General features: G+C 40.9%; 4 protein-coding genes across 9 annotated transcripts; 2 read left to right on the top strand and 2 right to left on the bottom strand.

The window, feature by feature from the left end:
- The first annotated feature begins 60 nt into the window (after window positions 1-60).
- Window positions 61-9,223, top strand: LOC143907002 (serine/threonine-protein kinase 11-interacting protein). 5 transcript variants are annotated; one of them, XM_077423457.1, is made up of 19 exons: window positions 61-183; window positions 635-1,318; window positions 1,381-1,677; window positions 2,343-2,536; window positions 2,646-2,955; window positions 3,130-3,498; window positions 3,572-3,650; window positions 3,847-4,021; window positions 4,077-4,212; window positions 4,275-4,427; window positions 4,878-4,955; window positions 5,540-5,675; window positions 5,950-6,077; window positions 6,272-6,412; window positions 6,611-6,792; window positions 6,875-6,972; window positions 7,246-7,448; window positions 7,610-7,914; window positions 8,091-9,223. In XM_077423457.1, exons 2-19 carry the CDS (start codon window positions 745-747, stop codon window positions 8,286-8,288), a joined length of 3,756 nt encoding a protein of 1,251 aa, XP_077279583.1. In that variant the 5' UTR covers window positions 61-183; window positions 635-744; the 3' UTR covers window positions 8,289-9,223. The 5 variants fall into 5 exon arrangements, with proteins under 5 accessions (XP_077279583.1, XP_077279582.1, XP_077279581.1 ...); XM_077423456.1 differs by having other exon boundaries at window positions 64-328; XM_077423455.1 differs by having other exon boundaries at window positions 64-328; window positions 416-1,318.
- LOC143907006 (guided entry of tail-anchored proteins factor 1) lies at window positions 8,522-13,963 on the bottom strand. 2 transcript variants are annotated; one of them, XM_077423462.1, is made up of 4 exons: window positions 13,651-13,963; window positions 13,149-13,314; window positions 12,750-12,817; window positions 8,522-8,769 (listed from the first exon to the last, which is right to left on the bottom strand). In XM_077423462.1, the coding sequence occupies exons 1-4, from the start codon at window positions 13,717-13,719 to the stop codon at window positions 8,554-8,556; spliced, it is 519 nt and encodes a 172-aa protein (XP_077279588.1). In that variant the 5' UTR covers window positions 13,720-13,963; the 3' UTR covers window positions 8,522-8,553. The 2 variants fall into 2 exon arrangements, with proteins under 2 accessions (XP_077279588.1, XP_077279589.1); XM_077423463.1 differs by lacking the exon at window positions 8,522-8,769 and adding an exon at window positions 12,086-12,366.
- On the top strand, window positions 9,464-12,135 carry LOC143907003 (carbonic anhydrase 9). Its single transcript, XM_077423460.1, has 7 exons — window positions 9,464-9,797; window positions 10,513-10,680; window positions 10,778-10,934; window positions 11,019-11,124; window positions 11,303-11,530; window positions 11,730-11,934; window positions 12,012-12,135. The coding sequence occupies exons 1-6, from the start codon at window positions 9,707-9,709 to the stop codon at window positions 11,910-11,912; spliced, it is 933 nt and encodes a 310-aa protein (XP_077279586.1). The 5' UTR covers window positions 9,464-9,706; the 3' UTR covers window positions 11,913-11,934; window positions 12,012-12,135.
- A 147-nt stretch (window positions 13,964-14,110) lies between the features above and the next one.
- Asprs (aspartyl-tRNA synthetase) lies at window positions 14,111-16,328 on the bottom strand. The gene is made up of 6 exons (XM_077423461.1): window positions 16,174-16,328; window positions 15,948-16,095; window positions 15,610-15,799; window positions 15,251-15,331; window positions 15,058-15,169; window positions 14,111-14,738 (listed from the first exon to the last, which is right to left on the bottom strand). The coding sequence occupies exons 1-6, from the start codon at window positions 16,268-16,270 to the stop codon at window positions 14,575-14,577; spliced, it is 792 nt and encodes a 263-aa protein (XP_077279587.1). The 5' UTR covers window positions 16,271-16,328; the 3' UTR covers window positions 14,111-14,574.
- Between the last annotated feature and the right edge of the window lie 17 nt (window positions 16,329-16,345).

Genomic DNA, 16,345 nt, shown 5'->3' with positions numbered 1-16,345 from the left:
GCATCGTGGACACCGGGCTTAAGCGGCTTGGTCTGCTGAACGCGCCCATAGCCCATACTGCTGAACGCGGCCATTGTGCCTGGCCGTGTGCAAAGATTTTACGTGGTTACGAATTACAAAACTGTGATATAAATAAATATCTTTATTGTCAGTACTGTCACGGGTTGCGTTACGTCAACGCGTGTACGTTTTTAGAAACCTTTTAGTAAATATTTTATAGGTTCGTCGCGAGCTCTCTGTATGAAAAACAAAGTTTGGAAGATTTAACTCGGACGTGTGAAAAGAGTACTTGATCTAAAGTTATTTTAAAAGTGACGTTTCTCGCAAGGTTAGAAACGTCATTACCGTTTTAATTTTCTTTCACAGTGCCAAGCAAAACACGTTTACCTCTTCAAACTTTTTGTCTTTTTCGCAGAAAGAGGACGCGCATGATTTTTGTATTTTTTGTCCAAACTGAACTAAACGAGTTGACGTAAACGTTTACAACTACCTCCTGTTTACCTGCGTGTTACGCCTTTACTTATGTTCTTGCTAGCTTTTTTTTGTCGACGGTTGAAGGCTTTCGATACATTATAGATTTCGAAACCGCGAAATGTTTTGTAACGCTCTAACGACGCGCGATTACCATTTTTAGTTAAACATGAAGCGTGAAACCTGTCTACTGGAACAGTGCGAGTCGGTCTGTTAGACAACACGGATTTTAGAAAGCTCTCTCTTTCGTTCAATAATAGTAAGTAACGAAATATGTCAATGACGAGCCACTCGCAAGACATACGTAATACGCCTGAAATAACGGAGCTAGTGAGACTTCTTCGCCAGAATGGCGACAAGATCTTGAGTGCCTCTAGCAAGCTCTCCCTGTCGACGAAACTGTTGCATAGTCTCAATGAGGCGTTCCTGCTGATTGTATCGGACGCTGAAGCGTTGGACTCCTCATTTCACGTGTGTAACAGCTCCAAAGTAGATATATTCCGTGATGTCAAGTTCCTACATGATTTTGTACAGAAGACTATAGGTCTGAAAGTGACGCATTGTTCTTCCGACGTTAAAGTTACTATTGACATCTCCAAGTTTAGACATTTAAAGCATTTGGAGCTAAAACAGGTCGACGTCGACGTCGTGAAGGGATTACAGAGCGTCAGAGGTCAGCTGGAAAGTATCGTGTGCGCCGGTAGAAAAGGTGTATCCACAATTTATCAATTACTAGGTAACGTATTTAAATGTACAAAGCAACCGTCGGCAGCGGTCCGATCGCTAGTTTATCTGTGGGGGGTCTCTGCGTACGGGAGACGTAAAACGTACACTTTTCTCTACATACGTACGTATGTTGTATATTAGATTGTTATCAAGTACTATCTCAAGTCGTGTTTTTCGTTACAGCTGCGTGTGGAGGCGATGCTGGAGTCGGTTTTGTATGGGCATCTTTGAAACACTTGGTATTACCTCATAACGCTCTCAAATGCCTGGATGACGCATTAGAATTGACACCTTGGCTTCAGCGATTGGATTTGAGTCATAATATGATAACTAATGCTAAGGAAATATCTTGCTTATCAAATCTGAGATATGTGAATCTGGGTTACAACAAATTAGAACAAGTACCTACATTCAATAAGGCAGTGTTGCATTCGTTACAAGTGTTGGTGTTGAAAAACAATTATATTGACACGTTAAACGGTTGGTTCGTATTGCGATAACAGCTTTTTCTCTCTTAGGCATTTTATTTCCAACGATGTAGTTGAAAATTATTTGTTTATTAACACTGCGCGGGCACCGTGTTTTTGGAGCGCTTACCCACGGACACCTTTTTTAAGTTCAAAGGGTCTTTGAAAGTATTGTGTTACAAAAAATCTATAAAACGTCATGTATCATCTTTTAGGTTTCAAAAAGTGCGTTCTATACTTCGTTGGGCTGGAACTGTTGCTTTTCTTCTTCTTCTTCTTCTTCAAGTGTTGAAACGTCAGGAGAAAACTGTAAAATACTGAAAACGCGACTGTGCCTCAAAAGGTCCACGGTGTCCGCGCAGTGTTAAATATAAATGTAACTTGCAAGTTTATCGGTAAATCAGCGTGTGTGCGAAAATGTGTGTGTAAAATATTCAAGTTTTGAAAAAAAGAGCGAAAGAAGCTTCACACACACATAAATACACGCAACTTTTAGTTCAAACGTCAAGTTTATAGTAAAATAAAATATATGTGTGAGGCACGGGCGCGTTTGCGACGACACGTTACATAGATAACGCGCGCACGTGTTTTGTGCATGTGTACCTATACATATGTACCTACATATATGCGTAATAATAATTTAACAACATCTTGTTATTACCACGTTGTACAACACAGGTCTTCAAGGCTTGGAATGTCTGACAGAGTTAGACTTGTCGTTTAACTGTTTAACGGAGCATTCGGTTCTCTGGCCATTACGAAAAATGTCTACCCTGATGTGGTTATCCTTGGAGGGAACGCCTTTATCGTATCATCTAAAACATCGGCGACTGACTATAAAATATTTGCATCCAAGTTTATCGGACAGCAAGGTATCCCCGCGTATCAAGTATTATATATTGAAACGTATCAAGTGTGAAACACTGACGCACTGAAACACTGCGACACTAATATGACACAGACTTGACTAACGTCTCGCAGTTTGTTTTAGATCATCTGCCACTTTCGACGTCGGAGAAAACGCTAGTAGCGGAAAATCGGATCTTTGCGATATCCACGACGCAATCCACATCTCTGACCAGCTCGATATCTACGCACGTTGATACACGTGACCGTGACGTCGACCAAGACAGATTAGATCGTCGAACGATATCGTTACCTGAAACGATAGAAAAGAGTGTAACGAGGAGTAAAAGGAGGTCAAACGTTAAAGAAGCCCGCATTGATGAGATCGATCAGGAGAGAGGAGAATTTAAGAAACTGCCTGACGTGGTGGCATCTTCTCATTTGGGTAAGGATTTTTTTTGATAGATAAGAGATATATAACGGTGAACGATAATGTTTAACCACGTTGACGTCAGTCGTCGTATACTATGTACGAACTGGTGTGGTATAGCACTAGCATAATATACATATATTTCTTGCGATGTTATATTGACTTGTCTATTCATTTTTTCTGTCCAAGAGTCATCAAAGGATTATTTGGAGACGAAAAAACGTATCTTGGATCTACGAAAAAAATTTGGCGAGATTAATTGGCTGAGCAGTCACGCGGGAACTTTTGTCCAGGATATTATGGGTCTTCCGTCTGCCTCGCGCGTACCAGAATCACAAATATCCGAGATACAGACTTTGGCTGATATTAATACAGCATCGTCTCTTCACGATACCCTGCGTCACTCGATGGATAATGGAGAATCTTCCGATGAATCTGAGTCGCGAGAAATCACAGAACACGCGGAAGACGATAAAGAGCGTCCTCAGAGTGAGATGTTGGACACGCTTCCCAAGACACACGCTGCTGCTACTATAACCGAATATGATCCTAATGAAGGTAATGTATTAAATAATATATTATAACGATGTGTCGCGCTCGCGTCAAGTCTGACGTTTTTTTTTATTTTTAGAAGCTGGAGATTTGTATATTGTTCAGAAAAGGAAGAACGAGAGTGAGCTGGAGAATGTATTCCTGGTGATAACTTGCGAGTAAGTGCGACTGTTTTGCCACACACGTACGCGTCGAGCACACGTGCACGTTTTTAGCGTCAAACGTTTCAACGTACTTGAAACGAAGAGAAAACAACAAAGCGTACAGCTTTGGTCAAAATAGTGTTTTGTACATGTTATTATTATGATGTTATTATTATATAAAAAATAAAAATTTTTATCGCAACATTTGCAGAGATATTAAAGAAAGAGATGCGATTACGGGAAAAATTAAGGTTTGTTGGTCGACGACGTCCGTATTGTCTTGCGTCTTGGGCAGGAGCGAACCACCTACGGTTGACATTATATTTGACACTGCTAGGAAAGATAGGGAGAACCGACGATACTTTGCGCAACCAGAAGATGCAAAGGTACTGAGAAACACTGAACGAAGATTTTGTATTTTACAACATGATCCTTTTTTAGAAAATTGTGACAACAATTGGCGAGCAAATCGAGATACGGCCGATCGTACTCAAGGTTTTCAAGTGCATGAAATGCTCGACACAATTCTCGCAGGACCCGGACGTATACGTCAAGTTCTCTGTTAAATCGTCAACAGGTTTGTTTTATAATGAGATGGCGTACTTTTGGAGACACGTGTGCAAATGTAGAGTTTTTTAGGTGCAAAACACGTCAAATGCCCTACCTGCGACAGCAGCTTGGTCATCGAAATAGAGACTTCATCTAACGTAGATACTCAAGTTGTAAAGAATCAGCTAATGGAGAATCCAACTAGGCTCAATTTGGCACATTCCGAGTCATTCTCCAGTATCGGTAAGTCTCTCTCTCTCTGTCTCTCTCTCTCAGTATGATACCGTCACGTCCCGTCAGCATGTCAAGATTCTATAGACGAAAGCGACGTTATAAGAAAAATGTTACAACTTTTAAATCGTCCGGAAAATAAAGCTGCCAAATGTACACTTAAATTTTTTTATTGTTCTTGTCTTTAACGTGTGAATCCACTATGTACAGTTTGTGCAAAACACGTACGTGTGTTCAAGTTGGCCTGATACGTACTTAACTCTAGCTAAAAAAAGTGACGTAAATCCTTCCTAGTTGGCCGCGTACGCTATTAAATAATAGCGAATGTATTCAAATGATACGTGATGTGTTGATATTAATATGTATATTATATGCGTACTAATCAACGCGTGTGCGCGCGTTTGTACGTTTTATCACATTTTGGGAACTGTAACATGCTGTAACATACTAATACCGGTGCAGGTGGAATGGAGGGTGGAGCTAAATCCGTCACCACTTCTCTGGTGCACTCCGACTCTCACACCCAAGCTCAAGTCTGCTGTAAGCTTCAGCCACAATAATTTACGTTACAGCATCCCCTCTCTCTCTCTCTCTCTCTCTCTCTCTCTCTCTCCCCTCTTCCCCCCTCCTCCCTCTTTCCCCCTATTTTTGCTCCTTCTGCCTTCTGCCTCTTTTCTCCTCTTTTTCCTTGTGTTCACTTTCTCTCCATGTTCCCCGTCAACCCTGTCAGCCGTTGAAAGTTAATACGTGTCTTTCGTGTCTTTTAATTTAAAATAAATAAAAAAAAAACAGACGTTTAGCCTCAAGAGAGAGAAACCTTGGGCGGCTGATAGGTTTAACGCTCTCGTTACACATAAAAAAATTTGGACCGTTATATCTTAGTGATACTTTAGCGATAACTCTCTCACTCCTTCTCTTTTTTAATGCCGTAAGTACAAGCGCATATACGTTCTCCACGTTTTATTTTTGTAAGCGCGACGTGATGTATTTATTAACGAGAACGTCACATATTACATCTATTAAGATTTCTTTGGTTTATTCTTCTTCTCTTTCTCAATTTTCAGATAATATAACGATAAAATATTACTTATCTCTTTATCTAACGTGATACTCATCATCGTCAGGTTCAGCGACGAGTTTAGAAGAGTCGAGGGAGTCAACACCGTCTACAAATGTCCCGACGAAGAAATATGAGAGTGACATAGAGATACTCAGTAATCCAAGCCAGAGCAGCATCGAAGTTTTAGATGAAACGCTAAAGTTAGTCCGCTGGTTGCTTGTACAGTTGTTACTCGTTTACAGTGATCATCATCTAAGTTGTAGTGTATATACGATACTTGATATCTTGTATGCGGGTCAGCTGCTACACGAGCGCATTAAAAAACCCGTTAGATAAAACTAGAATATTTTATATAATAGAGTTTTGTACGAAAAGAGGAGAGACATATATATATATATATATATATATATATATATCTCACCCGCTCGTAATATTGTTTCGCTGATATTTCAACCGTGATATCCGTTGGTGCAGGTCAAATGTTACACCAAACCGAAAACGATCGATAGAGGAAAAGCGTGCCACGCGCGCTCCTTCTTTAATAACGATACCAGATGCAACAACGCCAGTCATGACAGGCCTGACAGAAAGTAGTTCTTCGGGTTTGTAGACTTCATATTTTACCCTCCTTTGCAAATAATTACGTGTAATCAAGTTGTTGTAACTTATAAGATCTCTCTTTTACACGTTACATTTTACAAGAAGCGTACGCAACTGCATGTTGAAAATAATATCTACTTATTTTTATTTTAATGGCATATGCGTAAACTTAATAATTAACGAAAATCGTTTACAGGTTCATTAACAGACAGCATATGCACGGCATATGAAAATAAAATAGTCAACGCAACGATCATCGACAACAAGTCCCATAGTAGCGATGGTGAGAAAGAAAATGCGTTTGCTCCTATGACAAGCTTGACGTCAATGCTAGGAGGTAAAGTTAACAAAGCACACATCTCCGCGATGCTATTGCTTGACACACACTATTAAAAACGTTTAGTTGCGAATAAAGAAAATGAGCAAGTACTTTTCTTCCGCTTGAAGCATATCGCTTATCATGTGTATCGTCACGTATCTTTATTTTTCAATAATATCTTTATTTGCATCTCTCTGTATGTTTTTTTTTTTCCAGGCTTGCTACAGAGCATCAAGGTCGGCAGCAAAACCTTGAAGGGTGAAGAGGCGTCAAACTTTTTTGGCAGTACCGTGCAATATTCGTATACTGATTTTAGCAGCGTAGATCATAGAATTAAACTGCACATTATCCTACATGTATTCGAGCATGAAAACGAAGAACTCGTACTTCTTCTCAAGGTATCCGGGTTTGAGTCCAAATTAAATAGAATATAGAATTGATGTATCATCTTTTCGTCACGTCTTTCTCACGTCTGTATAGGCAGAAATTTTGATGCCGTCTATGCAAGAGACGTTTTCTGGATGCTTAGTATTGTCTACGTCCAAGGTTTACGTTCTCAGGATCGCGGGGCCAGAAGGGTAAGCTCGCGACTTTGGCATTTTGAATGTCCCAAGTCATGAAAGACTTTTTTTTAAGGAAACGTCAAACTTTAACTTCAAACACTGTATCTTTGTGATTAAGGTTCATTCTTAAATGTTCGCTCGACCGGTACTTTTCTTGAGATTAGTTGACGTAAAGAACATGTTTTTATCATCTACTCCGATGTTGTTTATTCGCGAGAAAAGCCCCTTATTCTTAATCGCTAAGAAGCTAAGAGCGGAAAGAAAAAAAAAGAGAGAACGTTGTAACAGGGAAGATCCACAGCGTTGGCTACACAAGGAAGTCAGTTGGACGACCGACAGATTAAGATCTTTCGTGCCGCTACCGTTTAAGCAAGGTGTTTCGATCGAGTTACAACAATCTGGTAAAGCCGGTGAGGAGCATCTGGCCATTACCCTGCTCTGTTTCCTGCAAGATTTCCAGAGAACGTCAAATTTTTTATTTTATATCACAGGTAAAAAAAGAATGTGTTCCGAGACACGTCGATGAGCGTTATTACGCGTGAGACGTTTGTCTCGGACGCGTGACTTCCGCGACAATGATATATATAAATACATATATATCTGACGGTAAACTTGCTTTACTTTTCTGCTCAAGATGCGTTTCTGTCGACAGATTTGCAGTTGCCTGCAAGCTGCGAAGTGGACGTCTCTATTCCAGAGCGTTACAGCATATTGATGCACAATGTACTAAAGAATACTGCCAACTATCAGACTGGGGACACCGTACGATTACTGGCAATCTTTTCCTCCGCGATTCTGAAAGGTCAAAACGTCACTACCAAGCTGAAACTGTCCGGCGTGATACTGACGGGTGTGACATTGGTCATACTGAAGGACAACGTTCGATGGCTCATACCAGGCAGCGATCAAGTGCCTTCGGTCGCTAGGGAACAAGCTATGAGCAATTTGATTGGGATAGTTAGTAATTTCCGATAATTTCCGTTAGTTATAGCTCAGCTTAGAAAGAGTCGCGCTGCAACATGCAGTCCTAACAGAACGCACGTTCATAAACAGACGTTGCATTATACGAGATACACGCTTTACGCGCGTTGCGCATTTATCGTGCATTTATTATAGTAACGCACGAATTTTAGGAACATTGTGACACTTGGTTGACTTTGACGTTCTTGGACGAGATTGCGGGCCTCGAGGAAAACTGGACCTTGGAATTTGTCTCTCCTGGTGCTGTCGAGGCTGTAATAAGTTCTATTCAGCCACCGTGGGAAGACGTGTTCTCGATACCTCTGCAAATAACGACACGCGTAACACGGGATAATACGGAGAAAGCTTAAACGACGCGCAAAACAACGCTCTAGTGAGTGTTTCTTGACATTACGTCGATCAACTTTCTTGTCTTGTATTTAGAAAATCCTAAAGACTACGTGTAAGAGCGGCGTCTACAAAGTCAAGGACACACGTACGGCCTCGTAATGTGTTGCGAGAGATTGGTTTTATCAAAATAGAGAGAACGCCAGCTATACAATAATTAAAAATATAATATATTAACGTTAAAGAAAAACACAGCTACTTTAAAGATGTTTTATTCAAACGGCCATTTTAACAGATGTGTCGTTTTCTTTTTGTACTTTTACGCATGTCCGATGTTTTATAACGTTTAACATCGACGTACGTAGAATATGGAGACCGTTGTGTGTGGTTTGTGGTAGACACGTTGCTCTGTGTGAGACTCGAGTACATTTTGCACCGTCTCTGTAAAGACGCAAAGACATATGCAGCTCGACGATACAAAGGAATGATTCTCGATGAGAGAACCTAAAAAGATTCAGCATTCAAGAAAAATTCGGTAAAAGAATCGTTCAAGGGAAGACGGGCAAGACTATCTCGCTAGAGTGTCAAATGTCAAGTCCTCAATAGTGTTACTAGGACTCTTAATTGTAAATACTTACGGCTGAATTACTTTCGCACTGACTTTTGAGCCAAAGTTTCTTCACGATGTTACGTGCGTGCAGCACGTACGAGCTTTTGTATAAACGTTCTCACGCGTGTACATTAAGCTGGAAATCTAGTTCGTACGTAGTTCTGATTATAAATGTCCGACTGTGATATGTATATTTGGAGCTTTACAATAAATGCAAGACTCAGGTATTTTATTGTAGATATTTATATATCGCGAGGATATTGTACGTTATATTTTGTAACAAAGTATATAAATAAATATTGTTACGTCCGCGCTGATCACTGATTAAACGTCATGCCTTACGTTCAACTCTTTGTCTCATTATGATTATTATCGCCACCTATGATCCGTCGAAAGACGATACGGTAATGAAGTGTCCCACTTTAATACATTTTACGCATTATTGTTATGGAAGAAGCATCTTGTTATTACTTTTGTATTACGAGACGCGTCTGTAACTTGAAAGATCACGACATATGCAGCTGTGCGGAGTGCTTTCCATTTACTGACACAACGCGACACAAGTGTCGTTCTGTCTCTGTTATTTATATTGAATGCCAAGAAAGATGGAACGAGACGTTTGCGTCGCGTTGTGTGTCACTCACACATGAAAAGCACCTAATGATATATGTACTGCTGCAAATTATTTAATGGGCACAGTCATTCGCGATGTCTTACACACAACTAGTTTAGTTAAACTTACTTATTGTTTGATAAAAATTAGGAAAGCCATTATCTTTTAATGTACATGATATATGGATCATATACGTTTTACGCAAAAAGACGTCAGAGATGCATATCCTGCAAGTTTTATCTCCGGCATGGCTAATTCTCGTCCTTATTTCATGTACGGGCATCAATGGTTTCGGATACAGTAAGAAAGGTACGACAACAGGTTTTATGATATCTCTCTCTCTCTCTCTCTCTCTCTCTCTCTCTCAAGTTTTTGATCTCCATTTATATTTCGCGACGCAATCCAAGCTTTTGATATAGAATATAGAATCGTAGAAAGTCTTCTCTATCCTTCTTCCCCTTGTTTCCTTACTTAACGAGCAGATAACGCTACGTCGGAAATACAGAGAAAACACGCGTCGAGATGATAACAATGCATAAATCAAACATTACCCACGAGTAGTGAATTTTTGTAAGAACCAACAATATACTTGCGTCGACGTAGTATATGTATATTTCTGAAGTAGAAGTATCTTAATAAAAAATTTTCACCGTTGGACTTTGCGTCGCACGCGCTCCGCTCGTAGGGCACGTAGCGGAATCGTGGACCCCAAGCTCGCGCGCAAGCCTACTTAGAACTTGCGCCGTTCACTCGTTATCGAGATCTCAACATCTCGGGTACCCGTAACCCGGTGTCGCGTCGCGTAAAAGAGTCACGGTCGGTCTCGCTCCGCGTGTACTTGGCACGAGACACTATACCGTGTCTCTTGATACGTAGATCGAGAAATATACGCACAGATTTACGAGATTCTATACGTATTCATATTCAACGGAATGATTGATATATCAATATACATACATATAAATAGCAGCCTTATATAATGAAGAAGAGAAAATTTTTATTTCAGTAACTTACTTAATTTTAGAGCAACATTTGTGGCCGCAGAAATACGACGTGTGTGCAGGAAAGCTACAATCACCAGTGGCTATATCCACATCAAAAGCGATCGCTTTACCGCTTCCGGCTCTCGAGATGGTCGGTTATCATGATTTTCTTCCAACTCCGCAAATATTAATGAATAATGGAAAAACCGGTATAAATATATATTCCTGATTCATATACATGATTTTTTGTCAACTATATCTGAAGAACAAGTCTTCTCTGAGAGAATAGCCCGTCTCTCTTTTTAGTTAAACTTACTACAGACAAGACGGCGATACATGGAAGAATGCCGTATATATTCGGTGCTATATTGCAACGGACGCAACAATATGAAATGGAAGACGTGCATTTTCATTGGGGCATAAAAAATAATAGGGGTGCTGAACATGTGTTAAACGGTGTAAGGTATAACAATCATATTTATTTGCTCGAATCGAAATGATAAGGAATGACGTAGATAATATAGCGATGAAAGATTAATGTCCATAGATATCCAATGGAAATGCATATTGTACATCGCAATATGGCATATTCCAATTTTTCGCATGCGCTGCGGCACGAGGACGGTGTGGTCGTAGTAGCTACTCTCTTCCAGGTGACTTACAACGTTTGCCTCTAAAATTTGTCTACGTACTCTTTAAATTTTATTTTGAGACGTATGTACACAAGTAGAAACACGTACAAATGAAAGTCTAGCAAAAACTCTATACGTCCAAAGATTTAAAGCAAGAGCGCCAAGTTCTGTACGTCTAAATGTACGTACGTGCTTTCAGTTGCAAGATGAGGACAATGAGCTCGTTCGATCTCTCATAAGCGAGCTACCAGCGGTGCAATGGGCACATACGAAAATATCGGTCAACATATCTCTCGCTCTAGCATTCCTGATACCGTCCAATACCGATATCTTTTATACATACAAGGGATCTCTCACGACTCCACCTTGTAGCGAAGTAGTCACCTGGATAATTTTCGCCGTTCCAGTCCCGATATCTTTCCGTCAGGTATGTTTTATTATACGAGTATGTAGCGTTCCTCTTTTCTCGAAAACAACGTTTAACACGACAAACGAAAAAGCAAAGCTTTTTCGTACGTATCAAAATAATTTTTTTTACTTTGTTGATAAAAAGACATCCTAATATATAGGCGCGCACGCATGTGTGTGTATGTAGTAACAAAACCCATTTATCTGTCTTATCGTAGATGAACACGTTTCGGAAACTCTCAAACGGCGAGGAAATATTAGGCGATAATTTTAGACTGTTGCAAGATATCGGTCAACGTAAGATATATACTAGAAGATTGGACCCGTCACTCTGGACAAAAGATATCAAGCGCGATGATTCACGATTAAAATTTGCAAACTTGAGTTGGTTTTGGTCATAACGCACGACGCGATACGCGCGCGGTACGTTTTAACTTGTACTTTTACTTGTATAAAACTGAAAAGTTTGCTGCTGCAAAACCATTTATTCATCTTTCTAGATCATTCGTCATTCCGCGCGACGTCGAGTTCACGCACAAGGTAGAGAGCCCCATTAAAGTGATACAAAAAGTGATACTCTTACGTACATCCTTACGTTTATTTATCGTAAACGTCATATCAAGGTACAGATCATTAATCAATCATCATTTACCAAGACTCATTAGATCACGCATGGAGCTTTTTGCATGCCGATATTCCCACGTGGGCGATGACGAGCCATGCCACGAGAGAAATAGCATTATCGTGCTGACATGGCCAACTCAAAAGATTCTCGATCGGCCATAGTATATCCTCCGAAAAAACGATAACTGGCTCGTTTTTATACATGTAGAACAACCACAGGATTAACGTACCCTGAAAACGCGTTATAGAGCTCGATAGAAATCGCAAAGAGGATACGAGGTGACGAGTCGCTCGACCGTCGTCGCCGTTTTCACATATTAAGCGACTCCCGCTAATCCCTCGCTAATCATATTGACGTACGGACGCGGACGTACAAAAGAGATACTTTTATTCTTCCTCGTGTTACTATTTGATAGACGTGATAGACGCGACGTGTGAAATGTACGTGTCACACAGACAGTATCTTTTTAGTTTATATATGGTATCACGCAAAAAGCAACGTTATCTTAATGTATGATGTAAGAAAATAATTAACGTGCGTGCGTTCTCGCTTTCACGTTTGTAATCCAATACAACTACAACGAAAGACTCGCTTAAGCGAGCAATCTACTTACGCTCAATGCACGAAAGCTATAAATTAACAACATCTGAAGTTTCAATCGTCGCGTCAATCGTTCATTCACTGAAAGAAAAAAAAATGATTGCACAAATGTAGAGATACATACAAAATTACGTGTATAGATCGCGACTAATAATAATAAAAAAAAAAAACCATCTTACGTCACGTGTCTCGCGCGACCTAATCTATCTATATACATATACGATAAACAAATGTTCCGACTGACCGACACTCATCACACCCAGCCCAAACCCCTAAATCTAGAGACATAAAGGGTGCGTTCCGTTTCACGCATGATACGCATACGGCATCGCTTATCCTTGTTGTTCACCGAATGTTAAAGAAGAACAAGTAAAACGGGAACACACCGAAAGGAAAACGTTTTGAAACTCACCGTTATCTTTCAGGATACTTTCCACATGCGTGTACTGGCGTTGGAGCTTGGCATACTTGGCAAACTCATCCACAATAGAGAGTCCTGCCATATCTTCTTTCAACGTGCTCAGCTCTTTCCGCAGCTCAATGTCATGTTTCTTTTGCGCCAACACACGTGATGAAATCTATATTTTATAACGCAACACAGGATGCTACAAGCACAAACTTTGGAGTTTAGAGCAATAGAACACTAACTTTTGATACATCTCGCGTTGAGCAGACAGGTTGAATATCTGCCGTTACAACAACGCAAATATAAACACAAACACACGTTTCTATTGAGGATTTGCAAATGAAAGGCGACTCTCACACACACACACACACACACACACACACACACACATTGGTTTATGATCTTCTGTTCTGTTCGACGTTCAATCAAAATTTAAAGAAGGAAATTTTCTCTTATTAAAAATTGAAAATATTACTACTATAAATATAGATTTTTCAGAAATACTTACAAATCTAATCAGAAACGGTGCAATGTTATGTAAAACGCACCCAAGAGTGGATACCACGATTAAATCCATGTGTGCGATGTAAAAGATAACCTGTATATTCGCACGAGTTATTTTCTTAACTTGATCGACTCATTCTTTGACTTCGTTTGCGTGTAACTTTAATAAAAAGATTCAACGCGGCATGTTTCTCTCTTCATTGCGCAGATTCGCAACGGCGACGCATCCGACGCGAAGGTGAAAGGTAGGTATCGCGACCGCGTTATATTTTTCTACATTTAAAACGCACAGATGACAGCGCACACAGGGCTGCGTTCCAAAATTCACTCTAATTAACTAAACGGCTATAGTGCATATACGTGACGTAAACTATAGCGTTTAGTTACCCAGAGTGAATTTTGGAACGCAACCCAAATGTCCTACACGAGGAGTGGGAGGGGGAACTTTTCGTTTGACACCTATGGTTTGACCACGTTGCGCGCGTGTATTTTAAATCAGCCACGTGACGACGTGGCGCAAACGAGTCCCACACTCGAGGAGAGTAGGATAAAAATATGTGCGTGGCTGATCCAGTGGAAAAACTCCAGGCGCACCGAGGACTGCACGCAGCTACGGGCTGCGGTCACACGCGCCACGTGCCACGTGCCACGTGGTCAAACCGTCATTCATACGACACGAGACGCTCGACGCTCCGTCACTCCCTCACGAATCGAGTCAATCGAGCCCCTGCGCGCGATACGGACGAGTTTTCGTTCGATTCAAGTACGATCTCTCAACAAATAGTATAATACATGTATACATACATCGTGGTAGAAAAGAAAGATAAAAAAACGTTTTTTAACATATATGTATTCAAGGGGTAAAAGATTTTACTCTCAAGTCCTCTTAACGTCTCTATACAGCTACAGACCGTCAAAGTTAAGCCTCTCAAGGAGTGAGCCGTTTGGGATCGCGCGGAAACATGGACACTTTACGAATGTTGTCCAGGCCGAGATACAGCATCACTACGCGTTCCATGCCTATGCCACCACCAGCGTGTGGCGGGCAACCATATCTGAAGGCATCGATGTACGACTTGATTTTCTCGATATCTGAAACAAACTGACTTTGTTAATACTCGACGACGTTCTGAACGTTTCTTAAAGACTGAGAAAGGAATATGTGCGAAAACGGCGCCGCCGCCGCGTCGAGGTCAAGTGGCAAAGAGTTTTTTTCAACGTCGGTACAGAAAAAGTGGGTGGGTGAAATGATTGGAAAGGAGTAGGAAAGATAAATATCGAAACGCGTAACTAAATATGAAAAACAGTTTACAAAAGGGTAGTTGCGTTCAGTCTACGTTGATAAAGATTTCCCAAAACTTTGAACGCTCGCAACATTAAACGAGACGTCTCGTGCAAACATTTCGCTTACCAATTCCATGATGCTTGGCGCGTTCGGTAAGAAAATCCGGATCGTGAATACGTTGCGCGCCAGATATGATTTCCTCACCTCGCATAAACATGTCGTACGAATTGGACACTTTCTACAACGCAAGATTACGAGTTGTTAAAAAAGAGAAAAGAATACTGTGCGCGTTTATATACGCAGGGTAGAAATACTTTACAGGGTTCGTTGGATCCGGCATAGTATAGAAAGGTCTTACAGCAAGAGGATACTTGTCCAAAATGTAAAAGTCTGTATCGTACTGGAAAAAAAAGTAAAACACCGTTATATAATGCAACGTGCAATATGAAAACAAGAGATACTAACACGAACGTGCGAAGTAAATCCGACGCACGCGCTATGCTGAAGACGTAAAAGTACGCGCGGTAACGTATATACTCAGAGTTTACTATATTTTGTAAAAGTCGTCCTTAACTCGCGAACCGTTCGACGGGATTTTATATTTTTGCATTTCTAGTGCCTCGTCGTCTCGCGTGTTGAGCTCTGTTCATTTTCTAAACGTGTCTAAACGTGTCTCACTTTGCTCTTAACGAGTTTTCCCAAGAGTTTTTCATCCGGTGTCGACAGATCATCCTCTTCGCCCAAGGTCACGCCCGCCTCTGCCAACAATTCGCGCGCTTGTGAGTACTCCAATCTCAAGGCCGGTTCGAGAAACTTGAAAGGCTCCACTGGATACTGTTGACCAACTGCCGTTATATCGTCTGCATAACTGTTGAATCCCCACAACGTAACGTAATACGGTAACGTGCGAAACGTCGTAACGCGCGGGATAGATAGAAGGTAGGTAGGTACGTAGGTCGCGAGAACGAAAGAATATATACGACAAGCATAAATATTATATTACACTTCGAACTAACTTGTCGCGTAAGCCTTTAAACAGCTCGGTGAACATCTGTCCGATGGTGTCCATTACTTCGTGATAGTGATACTTGAAAGCCATCTCCAGATCAAGGCCTACAAATTCTGTCAAATGTCTGTGCGTATTGGAATCTTCCGCTCTGAAAACTACGCGCGACATTCTCAGCACGTCGTGTTAAAGGTATCATATTTGTGAAGAAGACGCGCGAATCCTCTAAAGCTTACGTCCTTGGGACCGGGAAAACTCTCTTTCCCTCTCTCTCTCTCTTTCGCTCTCAACTTTGCCTCTGGTCACCTCGTCGTACCCTCGAAAGTGGCACATGCACGGAAGAAAACGCACGTGTTTTCGCACGACATCAATCGAAACGACCGTGTTCGTTTGTGCATCGTCTATTGG

The sequence above is a fragment of the Temnothorax americanus genome, unplaced genomic scaffold (assembly GCF_048541705.1).
Source record: "Temnothorax americanus isolate GAGA-0224 unplaced genomic scaffold, ASM4854170v1 Scaffold78, whole genome shotgun sequence".
Classification (NCBI taxonomy): domain Eukaryota; kingdom Metazoa; phylum Arthropoda; class Insecta; order Hymenoptera; family Formicidae; genus Temnothorax; species Temnothorax americanus.
Note: the sequence above shows the minus strand (reverse complement) of the source record. Positions and strands in the feature narration are given on the sequence as shown.